General features: G+C 40.2%; 1 protein-coding gene across 5 annotated transcripts in view; it reads right to left on the bottom strand.

The window, feature by feature from the left end:
• The window catches only part of CASKIN2 (CASK interacting protein 2), a 189,698-nt gene that overhangs the window by 39,210 nt on the left and 137,666 nt on the right, over nucleotides 1-12,822 (bottom strand). For all 5 annotated transcript variants that reach the window (XM_032209426.1, XM_032209429.1, XM_032209428.1 and 2 more), the window contains 8 exons: nucleotides 11,241-11,338; nucleotides 10,270-10,415; nucleotides 7,924-8,019; nucleotides 5,768-5,898; nucleotides 4,668-4,776; nucleotides 3,485-3,593; nucleotides 3,024-3,118; nucleotides 1,502-1,619 (listed from right to left, as the gene is read on the bottom strand). In XM_032209426.1, coding sequence (XP_032065317.1) covers nucleotides 1,502-1,619; nucleotides 3,024-3,118; nucleotides 3,485-3,593; nucleotides 4,668-4,776; nucleotides 5,768-5,898; nucleotides 7,924-8,019; nucleotides 10,270-10,415; nucleotides 11,241-11,338 — 902 coding nt within the window. The remainder of the gene's footprint in view (nucleotides 1-1,501; nucleotides 1,620-3,023; nucleotides 3,119-3,484; nucleotides 3,594-4,667; nucleotides 4,777-5,767; nucleotides 5,899-7,923; nucleotides 8,020-10,269; nucleotides 10,416-11,240; nucleotides 11,339-12,822) is intronic.

Consider the following 12,822-nt stretch of genomic DNA (forward strand, 5'->3'; position numbering starts at 1 on the left):
GCCACATCCCTGTGTACCCTCCTTGACACGCACCATGCCTCTTGTGCATATTCTCCAACCCATATGTTCACATACTCACCCTGATCCCGACTGTACCCCTCCCCATTTTGTACACCCTTCTTGATCTGTATTGCACTCCTGCCTACACTCTTCTGATCTATACCCCCACATACATCCTTTCTGATATCCGCTGCCCCTCTACCCATCCTTAGCAGCCTGTATCACACCCTTCCTGCCCTGCCCTTCTTGCACTCTCCCTGACCCATGCTGCATTTTCGTGCACCCTCCCCAATCTTCGTCTCACACCCACTCCAACACTTGCCATACCTCTCCTATAAACCTGTGCACCCCTCACAAAAATAAGAGATTTTTCAGGGTTTTGCATTTAAAACCTCCAACCTTTTTTCCATTAGAAGCAATAATACAATAATAGAATTTATGTCATTTATTTTTTTTAATAATTGTCTCCAAACTTTAATTTCTTAAGAACATGGAACAAGTTTAAAATATGAGTATTTTACTTCACTAGGTATTCAAATACATTAAAACTGGACATCAATAACATCCATCTATAGATTGAAGATAATTAGATATTTGCAACCAGTCTAAAACAACTTGTATGGATGAAGCAAATAGCTAAATTACCTTTAAGATTGTATTTGCATCTCTGCAAGTTTCCCTTTGATAAATGGTAGTTTGTGTTTATCTCTGGATAATGACATATTCCATTATTTGGGAGATTTTTATGGGTGTCTTTTATCAGTCCCAAACTGTTGTGTAACTATTTCAACTTTCTTACTTTATTGGACTTTCAATGTTAAAAAATACAGGACAAGTACAAATGGAATATATGAAGCAGAATGACTAACAATATAAGCTTTGTCTGTAGGGTCTCATGGAAATACAGTAAATTGAAGCCTTAAATATCTAGACGACATCAAGTTCTCTATCCCCTATGCATGCATGCATGCATGCATGCATGCATGCATGTATGCATGCATGCATGCATGCATGTATGTAACAGAGTGGTATGCTGCCGGTTCACACTGGTTCGGGCCAACCAGTAGTAGTGGTGGTGCGAGGCTCTGCCCACTCACCCAGACATCATCAAGAACTTTCTGTGCATGCCCAGGCGTGCACGCTCCTGCTACTGAACTGGTAGTGAAGAAAATACTGGTATGCATGTATGAAACTTATATGATCACCCATCTCACATGAAGTGTGAGGCCATAAACGAGCCTTTTCATATTGAAAAGATGGTACGTGGTTGGAAGGAAGGGAGAGAGGGTGAATTTCATATAAAGTGTATGCTGAACTTGTCCTGAATAACTATAACTTTCAATTGGCAACTAAAGGCACAGCAGGTATTGCCATGAGCAACTAGGATTGGAATAGGAGGCTCCTGGAACATGGAATCACAAATATCTCCAGCCTTTTCATCCACCCACCCATCACATCATTGGACTCTCATGAAACTTTCCCTTTATAACCCTGGGCCAACCTGTCCGCTTGCTGATTACTTCTACAATGGATGGAGGAAAGTAGCCAACTCGGTCAGTGCCTTTCTGAGCATCGTGGATATGGCCCTTCCAACGCCCATCTGCATGCTGCTCCAGGACCTGGCCAAACAAAAAAAAAGGATTCCCATCAACAGGTTGAAAAGGCGAAAAGGGTCATTAAGTCCAATTTGCTGCTCCTATAAGTCAGATTTCCTAAGAGGTGGCATGTTGCATAGTGATGGATAGAAGTATGAATCTCTGTTGTTGAAAGCTAACCTTTGCTATGAACTTGCTAGCTGCTTCCCTGTTTGTCTCCACTTATAAAATGGGAGCAAGTGCAGGGAGTCCTCTAGTAGTTCACTTAATGACCGTTCGAAATTAGAACACCACTGAAAATAGGGACTTATGACCATTTTTCAGACGTACAAACATTACAGCGTTCCCATGGTCACATGATCAAAATTCAGGCGCTTGGCAACTGACTCATATTTATGACAGTTGCATGGAGTTACATGATCCTGTTGTGCAACCTTCTGACAAGCAAAGTCAATGGGGAAGCCCGATTCACTTAACAACCATGTTACTAACTTAACAACTGCAGTGATTCACTTAACTGTGTCAAGAAAAGTCATAAAATGGGAGCAAAACTCACTTAAAAACTGTCTCACTTTGCAACAGCAATTTTGGGTTCAATTGTGGTTGTAAGTCAAGTGGTCTAGAACAGGGATCACCAACCTTTTGGACCTCAGGGACCACTAAATTCATAATTTTAAATCCTGCGAACCACTAATAAGACTTTTTAAAAAAAGATAAATAGTATTTAGTGCAATATAAAAAATTCAAATATTTTTTCTGCGGACCACCAAAATGGACCACCAGTGATCCACGGACCACTGGTTGGTGACCACTGGTCTAGAACTCTAGGACTGTTGTAAGGATTAAAATGAAATAACATTTGTGTGAGATTATTTTATTTTTACATCATTCAGGCATTCTTAACACTTGAAAGAACTAGTAAATAAAAATAGAATAATATGGAATAAAAACTAAAGAAATGCTTTTTTAGGATTAGACCCATTTGTCTTGGTTTAAAGGCATTTCCTTTAAAAAAACTGGAAGCTAAGCTTGTTACCTGACTTTTATACTGCACCTAAAACTGAGATTTGTCACTTGGCTGCAAAAGTTGTGCCACACACAAAATGCTAGACTACAAAGTTTATTATTTAACGAATATTTGTTTTTTGTACATTATTCTTAAAAGCCCCTTGTTGGCATCTAAACACACTGCCAACTGAGATCCAATTATACTAATACTTTCCCTCAGCTCCTATAGTAAGGATTTGCTACTTCTTTTAAGACAAATCAAACTTGTATTTGTTCTTTTTCTCAGCATAATAATGAAGCCCCTCCATGAAAAACAAAAGACCCATAACAAAGTGAGAGTGATGAGGGAACATTTTCAGGGGACAGTAATAGCCATTAGCCATGTAAGATTTTACATGACTCCTTCTATCAATTTCTCACCGTGATGACATCTCCAGCACGGATGTTAAGAGCTGTTGGATCGTGGAGATTCCAGAAATCCTTTAAAGCACGGACCTTCAGGATTCCTGATGCCTCTGATGACAGGTGATAAGTAGGGAGAGAGAAAGAAGGAAACAGAGGAAGCAGAAATGGATAAAAAGAGAAATGGATAAAAAATATCAAGGAACAGGAAGATGATACTGTTACTTACAAAACAGGTAATTTTTCCTGCTTCCCACAGCTGGAAAACTCTTCAGGCAACCAGTATGCTCTTTCCACCCTCAACTTTCTTACTTAAGATTCAGAGTCAGCTGTGGGGTTGAAACACCCACATGTCTTCATTACTCCCACTCTCACTAAGAGACTTCCAACCAAAGTCCTTTCATGTTGGGCATTTAGATCACAGCAGGTGACCTTCTCGCTTCAGGATCTGCAAGGATTAGTTTTTTTAGCTTGCTCACCTCGTAGGAGCTGCTTGATGTCCTTGCTGGCATGTGATGTGGTGAACTGGTTCACGATATCCAAGGCTGTCTGGTTGTAGGTGTTGCGAATGTTGACATCAATGCCCCCCTAACAGGGAAAAGATTAAATGGAATTAGGAGAAAGATTAAAAGGACAATAGAAAGAGGGACTCTGCAACATAGGGAAAATATTTTTTTTCTTGAGATAGGGAACTGTGGAGTCCTTGGTGCTCTTTGAGCTTGTTTTGCTTGCAGACATTTCATTATCCAAGTAGGTAACAACATCAGTGCGTGGTGATGTTACCTAGTCAGATAATACAATGTCTGCAAGTAAAAAGACAAGCTCATAGTACACTAAAGACTTCATAGTTCAACCCTGAGCTACAGATATTCTCTTCAACCAGTAGGGAACTGTGTTCTGATTTAGCCCTCAGTTTCCTCACTGACTTAACTAAACCAAAGTGTAATTATTGGTTAGATAACCTTCATTAGACAATGTTCAATATTGCTCAGATGACACTGGTTATATATTGATTCTGACAATTCAGAACTTTTTAAAAAGTTCCCTATTAATGGCAATTATTTTTTTGTCTCATACATCTCCAAGCCCTAGAACAGTGATGGCTAACCTTTTTGTTGTCATGTGCCAAAAAAGCATCACAGCATCCGTGCATGACTCCCCCGTGCTCCCCCCTCGCGTATGTGTATGTGACACTCCACCATGCTGTTTTGGGCCTAGTAGGTCTCCCTGTAGCCATTTGGGGCCAAAAATGGGCTGTAGGAGGGAGCGACTCCCCACATGCGTGTGCAACCCTCCCGCCCCTGCGTATGCATGCGCAACCCAAAAATCAGCTGGCCAGCAGGAGTTGTATTGTGCATACATGGTGGAACTGAGCTGGGGCGATGGCTTGTGTACCCGCAGAGAGAGCTCTGTGTGCTACCTGTAGCACGCGTGCCATAGGTTCGCCTTCACAGCCCTAGTATATGTACATTCATACAGCAGTTGTAGGAAATGGAGTTATAAATGTAAGTTGGTATATGCACAAAGGATTTTTCTGCATGAGGAAGAATTATACTTCATACAATTTGCCAAATGCTGTGTTGTTATGCCTATCTGCTCATGGTAATCACTAACCCAGCTTTATGGTGCACTTGTTGTGTGCAAACTGCTTCTTTATCTCACCTGCAGCAGTAGACGCACCACTTCTGTCTTGCCATACAGTGCAGCTTCATGCAAGGCAGTGCCTGTTTTTGTCTGCCTGTTGATCTCAATTCCAGCTTTCAGGAGTTGCCTGGGTGGATTGAAAAATAAACAATGAGCACCAGCAGACCAAGAAGTGATCCACTTGATTTTAGGTCAATTCTAGGAAGCATTAACAAAATCCTGCTTTCTACTCTAAGCCAGCTGGGGGCCTGGATGAAAATAGGAGATCACAGATGAATTCAAGAAATCAATTTGGAGGAAGCCTTTGAACTACAAGAAGAATATACAAGGGATGTGCCATAAAGTAATGTGTTTTAATTTATGGCATAATTAGGCTCAGACTTGAATGATAGTAACTCAGTGGTTGCTACAACTGAAAAATCCAAAATATATTTAATTGTTGTTTCCTAGTGTAGAATATATGACACAGAGAATTGGCACAGTTCAAAACCAACGTACATTGAGCTTACTAGGAATAAATTACAATTTGAAAAGGTAAGTATAAACTGTAAGTATACAAAATTAATTATTACTTTTATTGGCCTAAGCGTTTAGGACAGGGATTGGCAACCTTAAACACTCAAAGAGCCACAAAGGTCCTAACCAGAAGCCCCCTGTTCACTTCTGGAGCTGACCAGAAGTCCGGTTCCCCCACCATAGAGTCTCCTCCTAGTGTGGCGTCCTTTTTCCTCTACATGTCCTAACTGAAAGCCCTATCAATTGTGGAATCGACCAGCTACAGCGAGCTGCAGCAGAGGGATGAAAGAGCCACATGCGGCTCCAGAGCCACAGGTTGCTGACCCCTAGTTTAGGATAGGTTTTAGGAATAGGAAACTCATCGAAAATCCTCCAAGCTCTGTAATCTCCACAATATTTTATTAGCTCTTTGGAATAATGCAACATTACAATACAGCATTGTTTTAAGGATACTGGAGAAAAGAATGGTACCCTCTATTGGCAGATATATTTTGCTAAAACATTATTTACTGCCACCTCTCTTCCCCAAAATAATGGCCAGCAGTAGCCTAATCTATTAAGACTACTGCCTTTCCTCCTCTTGGAAGGGCTTAGAAAATTACCTGATAATCTCCTTGTGCCCATTCTTGGCTGCCAGGTGTAGAGGTGTAGTGTAATTGGGGTCACTTGTGTCTTTGAATTGTCCCTCAAGCAGAGCCACACACATATGGCTGTTTAGAAGCAACTGAGCTACCTAAAATGAACAGGGAATGATACAATGAATAAAATACAATAGACAGCCTATCTGACCAATGATAATTCATTGACAAGACCATCTATTCAGCAATGTAGAACATCTAATCTAGAACATTCAAACTCTTGAATCTCCCTGAAAGGACATAATATAGTTCCTTCCCAATTTGAGATCTGGTTGACTCTCTACTCAGATGGCACCAGTCTCTCTTCGAATATTAGAGGAGGGAAGAGGGAAGGGAGAGATACATTAGGAGAAGTGGTGGGATTCAAAAATGATTACTACCAGTTCTGGGGACATGGTTTGGCAGGCGTGCTGTGGCTTGGTGGGTGTTTTTCTGTTTAGATAAGGAAACTTTCTGAAATGATGACCCAACACAGCATGGGATTTCTAGTCCTTTTTAATGGCTATTTCTAATATGACCATATTCAAATAATGCCCTTCTGACCTCCAAGGAAGGCAAGTGCTTTGAAGCAGCCATCCCTCACATTCCACCAGCCCTGAGAAAGAAAGTGTTGTACATCTGCTGTGCTTCCAAGTCTTTAAAGAGGCCAAATTCTTCAGCCTTTTAGGAATTGGGTCATCCAACTCTGTTATTTTCAGCCACTTCTAGACTCCACCTGCCAATGTCCTTCAGCAATTCAACCACAAGTCCTGTAATCCTTACAGATGCTCCTGCCCTTCTGCAAGGATGCAGTTTTCATGTGAGGTGGATTAGTTTTTAACACTGATTAGAGTTTGGTTTATATCTCAGTGTATTGAGGAACTCAGTGTATTTATAGTTTGGCATGTTCTACAAATCCAGGAAAACGGGTTAATTAGGAAATCTGGGTTGCCCATGGGCAGAGTATCATGAAAACACAGTCAAGCTAAGGGTTATGCTTAGAGCAGTTTACTAAATGAGAAATGATTTCAACTTCAAGATTGGTTTTGACCTGTCTTTGGCTATAAGTAATCCCTACACCAGAGTTGTCAAACTTGCAGACCACGGGCCGGATGCATCTCGTGCTGGCCCCATCCTGTTTACCGAAGGGGAAATAAGTCCCGATATGTCACATAATGATGCAAATTTGACACCCCTGCCCTACATCATCATAAACTGTAGTTCATGTGCTGAGACCTTGAGTCATTTTATGTCAGATTCATCATGCTATTTATGCTGTGTTTATGTTACTAAGGCTGATGTTCAAAACACTTCCTGATTAATCATGAAAACAATATGCCACTCCCTTAGATTAATGCTCCCCCACCCCACCCACCCCAACTTAGGGTTTATTTATATTTCCTGTTCTTTTCTTTAGCTTGGAGGAAGCTTCCCATCCCCAAGAGTTACAAGAAGCTTCTCCACCTGTCCTAAATATCTCAGCCAGGAATCTACCACCAGCTCCCAATTGGGTCAGGATGGAATGCTTGGCTTTCTATCCCAGCTGGCCTTGCTTCTGATTTTATAGCCTGAAAGGATTATTAGGCTCCAGGCATTTGTGGTTTTGTGTGGGAACTCTCAAGAGAAAACTCTGATTGCTTTGGAATTGTAGTGGGAAAAGACATCGGGGAAGGATGCCATAGTATGTCCCACTAGTCATAGCAAGGCCTGCCCCAAACTGCTGCCTGCCCAAAGTTTTTCAATCTCAGCAACTTTTGACTTCAACTCCCAGAACTCTCCAGCCTGCAAGAATTCTGGGAGGTGACCTCCATATATCTTAGAGTTGCCAAGATTGAGAAACACTGCTTTAGTGTATTGATTAAATAGTGCATTGATCTGGTTACCACAGAAAACTATAGGGCAAGGGTTGAAACTCAGTGTGATAAGGAAAACAATATATGATAGTTGATTTAAGTCTAGCTTAAGAAGCTTCATGGAACAGGACAAGACAGAACAGGGTGGAATTATATGGTATGCTTGACTGCTTTTCGTGCACCAGAATGCTTTTCAATAGGCAGTGGATATGAACTAGACAGATGGGGTAATCTTTTCTCTGACTTGTTTGTTTTGTAATACAAGGTGGGATGGGTGATTCTGCTTACCTTCAGCCTCCCAAACTCACAAGCCAAATCCAAGGGGGTTTTCTTAGCCTTATTTATGAGACACGGGTTGGATTGGTGCTGAAGCAACATCTCTGACTGCAGGCAAGCATGTAAGAACATGAAAGGAAGTCAGTGAATCTGGAGAAAGTGACAGCACGTTTCCCAGTGACACAATCATTTCCCTGTGATGCATACTCAAAGCCTTTATCCAGAAAAAGCCTTATTTGGAACTGACAATACAACACAGCTATATATGGATCATAATGGGCCTGTAATTTGCTCTTCCAGCTCCTCCTAACATAGTTAAATCTCAGACCAAGAAACTCAGAACGCTCTCCAGTCTTTTTTAGTCACTTTAAAGTTCTTCTTTTAAATAAATCTAGTGGAAAGTAAACATCCTCTCATGGACTTTTATTTGCATTCTCACCCTCTCAATACATTTGAAGCTGTGTTTGATTCAGACAGTGGAAAATCACTGGAAAGTTTTCCCACTGGACAAGGAGAAAGGCTGTATTTTCTAAATTCACAAGCTCTTAAGAGTTCTAAGTATAATGCTTGGTATGCAAATAATCTCAGATTCTATCTTTATAAAATTGTAAATAAAATGCTTGTACTCATTTGTGTGCAATGCAAGTCCTGATGAGGGGCTTGAAAACCAAGAGAAATATGATAGAACTTTGGAGCTATTCCTAGAAAAGCTTTAATGTTATAACTAACCAATGTAGGGAATTTTTTGGATGATAGTGATGGCATGTATAACTTTTTTTTCACCACAGCAAAATATATACAACTCTGCTGAGTTTATTTCAGAATGCATCGCCCTGCAAAACTATGCTACCTATGAGACCAAATTTTTTTTGTCATCTTCCTTTTTGTTTCCTGATAAAATCTCTATAAATGCTATCTTGGCACTGATTGCAGCTTACTTTAATTCTACTATGAATGCCACCCATGCTTTATACCAAAGCACTATAATAGCTTTGCTATGCAATTTTCACTTGAGGGTGGTCATACGAACATACAAGAAATACATATGAGGTTAAGAAGACAAGATGTTTTGGATTTTTTTTTTGAAAAGACAACATAGAATTTATTCATCAGTGAGGTTTGAACACACACACACACACACACACTATATATATATATATATATATATATATATATATATATATATATATATATATATATATATATATATATATATGGTTGTTTTTTTTGTGCTGATAAATAAATAAAGGGAGACTAGTATAGATCTATTTCAAGCTATTTAGCTCTCATCAGCTAGCTGATTTATTTATTTATCAGCACAAAAAAAAAACAAAAAAAACACAAATATAATAAAGGCAACAGTAAAAATGTTGGGTTTCTGTCGTGATGGACTCTTGTGACGAGCCGATTGACAGATGATGGAAGCAGTTAGCTTCCTCCCATAATTGGGGCTTACCAGGGGTTGTAAAAATCTAATAGATACCTTCCACCCTGGCTTCGCTGATAACAGGATGAGAGCCTGTGGCCTAATGGCTAAGATCTCTGCCTAGTATGCCTAGTGTGCAATATAGCCCAGGTTCAAATCCCAGTAAGGGTATGGCTAGCTGATGAGAGCTAAATAGCTTGAAATAGATCTATACTAGTCTCCCTTTATTTATTTATGAAATAGATTTTTTTTTATTTGTGCTGATAAATAAATAAAGGGAGACTAGTATAGATCTATTTCAAGCTATTTAGCTCTCATCAGCTAGCCATACCCTTACTGGGATTTGAACCTGGGCTATATGACATACTAGGCAGACTTCTTAGCCATTAGGCCACAGGCTCTTATTCGTTATCAGCGAAGCCAGGGTGAAAGGTATCTATTAGATTTTTTACAACCCCTGGTAAGCCCCAATTATGGGAGGAAGCTATATATATAGTGTCACAACCCCTGGTGAGCCCCTAGTGACTCCCAATAAGGCTAGCTGATGAGAGCTAAACAGCTTGAAATAGATCTATACTAGTCTCCCTTTATTTATTTATCAGCACAAATATAACACTATATATGTGTGTGTGTGTGTGTGTGTGTGTATTCTTCATCTAGTAAGTATATTTTTTAGGGGAAGTGGGGTGACTGAATTGTATTCCAGTTTTTATTTCCTCCGAGAACCAGTTGATTGTACACAATTAACATTTTATTTCAGGATACTACTGTGTAAGGTGAGTAAGAAATCATGTGTTGTTTGTCTTTACAGAAGTACTTCAGCAAATGTGCTTTTCCACACATATGGTAACTTTAGAATGAGGGTTTGACTTATCACACAGAGTCTTTTATTTTTTGCTTCCTTCCTTCCTGTGTGATAATTCCCCACTTACCACTTCATAGTGGCCATACTGGGCAGACAGGTGCAGTGGGACCTGTCCATCTAATGATGCCATATTGACTGAAGCAGATGCCCGTAGCAGGAGGCGCACTGGCTCCACCTTCCCTTGCCAGGCAGCATAGTGTAAAGGGCGCATTCCTGTAGGAAGACAAATATCAGAAAAGAAAAGACAGAGATAAGCCACCTAATATGGAAACTATAGAGGCCCATCTGGGGAATGTATATATAAAAAATTAAACTTTTTTTTTTTAAAAAAAAACCCATGCAGTTATAATCTTTGACTTACAAGCATAATTGGAACCAGAATTTCTGTTGCTAAGCAAGGTGGTCAAGTGAGTTGTGCCCAATTTTATGACCTTTTTTTGCCAGAGACATTAAGCAAATCATCATAGTTGTTAAGCAAATAATGCAGTTGTTAATGGAATCCAACTTCCCCCATTGACTTGCTTGTCGGAAACCAGCTGGGAAGGTCGCAAATAATGATCATGTGACCCTGGGACCCTGCAACCATTGTAAACACATGCTGGTTGCCAAGCATGCAAATTTTGATCACATGACTGTGGGGATGCTACAATAGTCATAAGTGTGAGAACTGGTCACTTTTTTAAAAACACTGATATGCTGTACCTTTGAACGGTTGCTAAATGAACGGTTCTAAGTTGTGGACTGTCTGTACTAGATCTTTGGATCTTAACCATGGGTTAGGGCTGGTCCAGTAAGCAGACAATCTGTACTGGGGCAAAAGATGGGGTACGGCAGTCCTCTGTTCTCGTTCCAAAATATTGCTCAAAATATTACTTCCCTAGAAGCAATGTTGTCTATCTCATTGTTCATAAATGACACTTTTCATTAATGAGACGAGAGTGATCCCCCACATTGGCTACTGTTACAGAGAACATTGGAGAAGATCTTTCTCCTCCTGGATCATGCATGGGGAGAAGCCAGAATAGGCAGATGTCTTACCATTTGTATCCTTAATATCCACAATGGCTTGTGCCTCCAGCAGCAGGGAGATAAGCTCCAGGCTTCCAACCAAGGCTGCATGGTGCAAAGCTGAAAACCTGATACCAAGAAAAAAAAAAGAATAGGATCAATTGATGGGTCAAGCCTCATTGGTTCCTGAACATACAGCCTGACTCACCCTGGCTCAGGCATGTTCCCTGTTAGGAGATAGGTTGAGAACTCAAAACTACTAAGAGTGATACCACAAGAAATGCAACTCTCTTTAGGCACACGATCCACCCTGGCATGATTTCTCTCTGCACATCTTCTTGGTGGTTATACCGTTTTTAATGATGATTCTAGTCCTCCGTATAGATATGGGAGTAACATAGAAGATTTGAAAGTCAGCACTGTATAGTACAGTATAAACATTGGACAAGAACCAAGTTCAAACTCTTATTCAGTTTTGAAGCTATCTAGCTACCCTTAGGCTAGCCACTATTCTTCAGATGAATCTATTTTACAGAATTGTTATGAGAAATAGGGGGGCTTTATGGGACCACTATTAGTTTGGGGGGAGAAAAGGAAGCATTTTCCCAATATGATGTATTCCAGATGTGGTTGACCGCAAACTTTCAGCAAATTTAGATGCTAAGATGGCTGGAAAGTGGTACTTCATAGTATACTTCAGTATTTCTGTAACATGTTAATTTGAGAAAGGTGGAGATATTGGTATTATTACAGAGTCCTGGCAAATAGAGAGATTCTGCAATCACAGACGCTTACAGTAAGAGACTCTGGTAAGCTCTTTTCTTTGTGGAGGTGTTGCCATTTACACTGTTTCAGCATTGACCAAACAAGCCCAGAATGCTTAATGACACATTTCTTTTTCTGGCATTGTCCTGTTAATGTTCCCCAAACTTTTTTGCTTTCCTTTGAATACCTTGTTAGTCATACACTCTTGCACATGGGAAAGTCTGCTGCCATGGTTCTGCAGGACACAAACAACCCCCTCTAATAAATAGAGGACTTAGAGCAAGCTGCTAAGATGTGACTTGATGCCTGCATTTTGGTACCCTCTTTGTCTAGGAAAACAAGGATGGACATACTTTAGCACTAACTGACTAAAATAAAAGCTATAATCTGAGCCATATATAGTCTTAGAAGTGGACTCTTAGAATAACAGAGTTGGAAGGTTCCTTGGAGGTCTTCTAGTCCAAACCCCTGCTTAGGCAGGAAACCCTACCACCACTTCAGACAAATGGCTATCCAACATGTTTTTAAAAACTTTCAGTGTTGGAACATTCACAACTTCTGGAGGCAAGTTGTTCCACTGATTAATTGTTCTAACTGTCAGGAAATTTCTTTTCAGTTCCAGTTTGCTTGTCTCCTTGATTAGTTTCCACCCATTGCTTTTTGTTCTACCCTCAGGTGCCTTGGAGAATAGTTTGACTCCCTCTTCTTTGTGGCAGCCCCTGAGATATTGGAACACTGCTATCATGTCTCCCCTAGTCTTTCTTTTCATTAAACTAGACATACCCAGTTCTTGCAAACGTTCTTCATACGTTTTAGCCTCCAGTCCCCTAATCATCTTAGTTGCTCT

Source organism: Thamnophis elegans, chromosome 2 (genome assembly GCF_009769535.1).
Source record: "Thamnophis elegans isolate rThaEle1 chromosome 2, rThaEle1.pri, whole genome shotgun sequence".
NCBI classification, from domain to species: domain Eukaryota; kingdom Metazoa; phylum Chordata; class Lepidosauria; order Squamata; family Colubridae; genus Thamnophis; species Thamnophis elegans.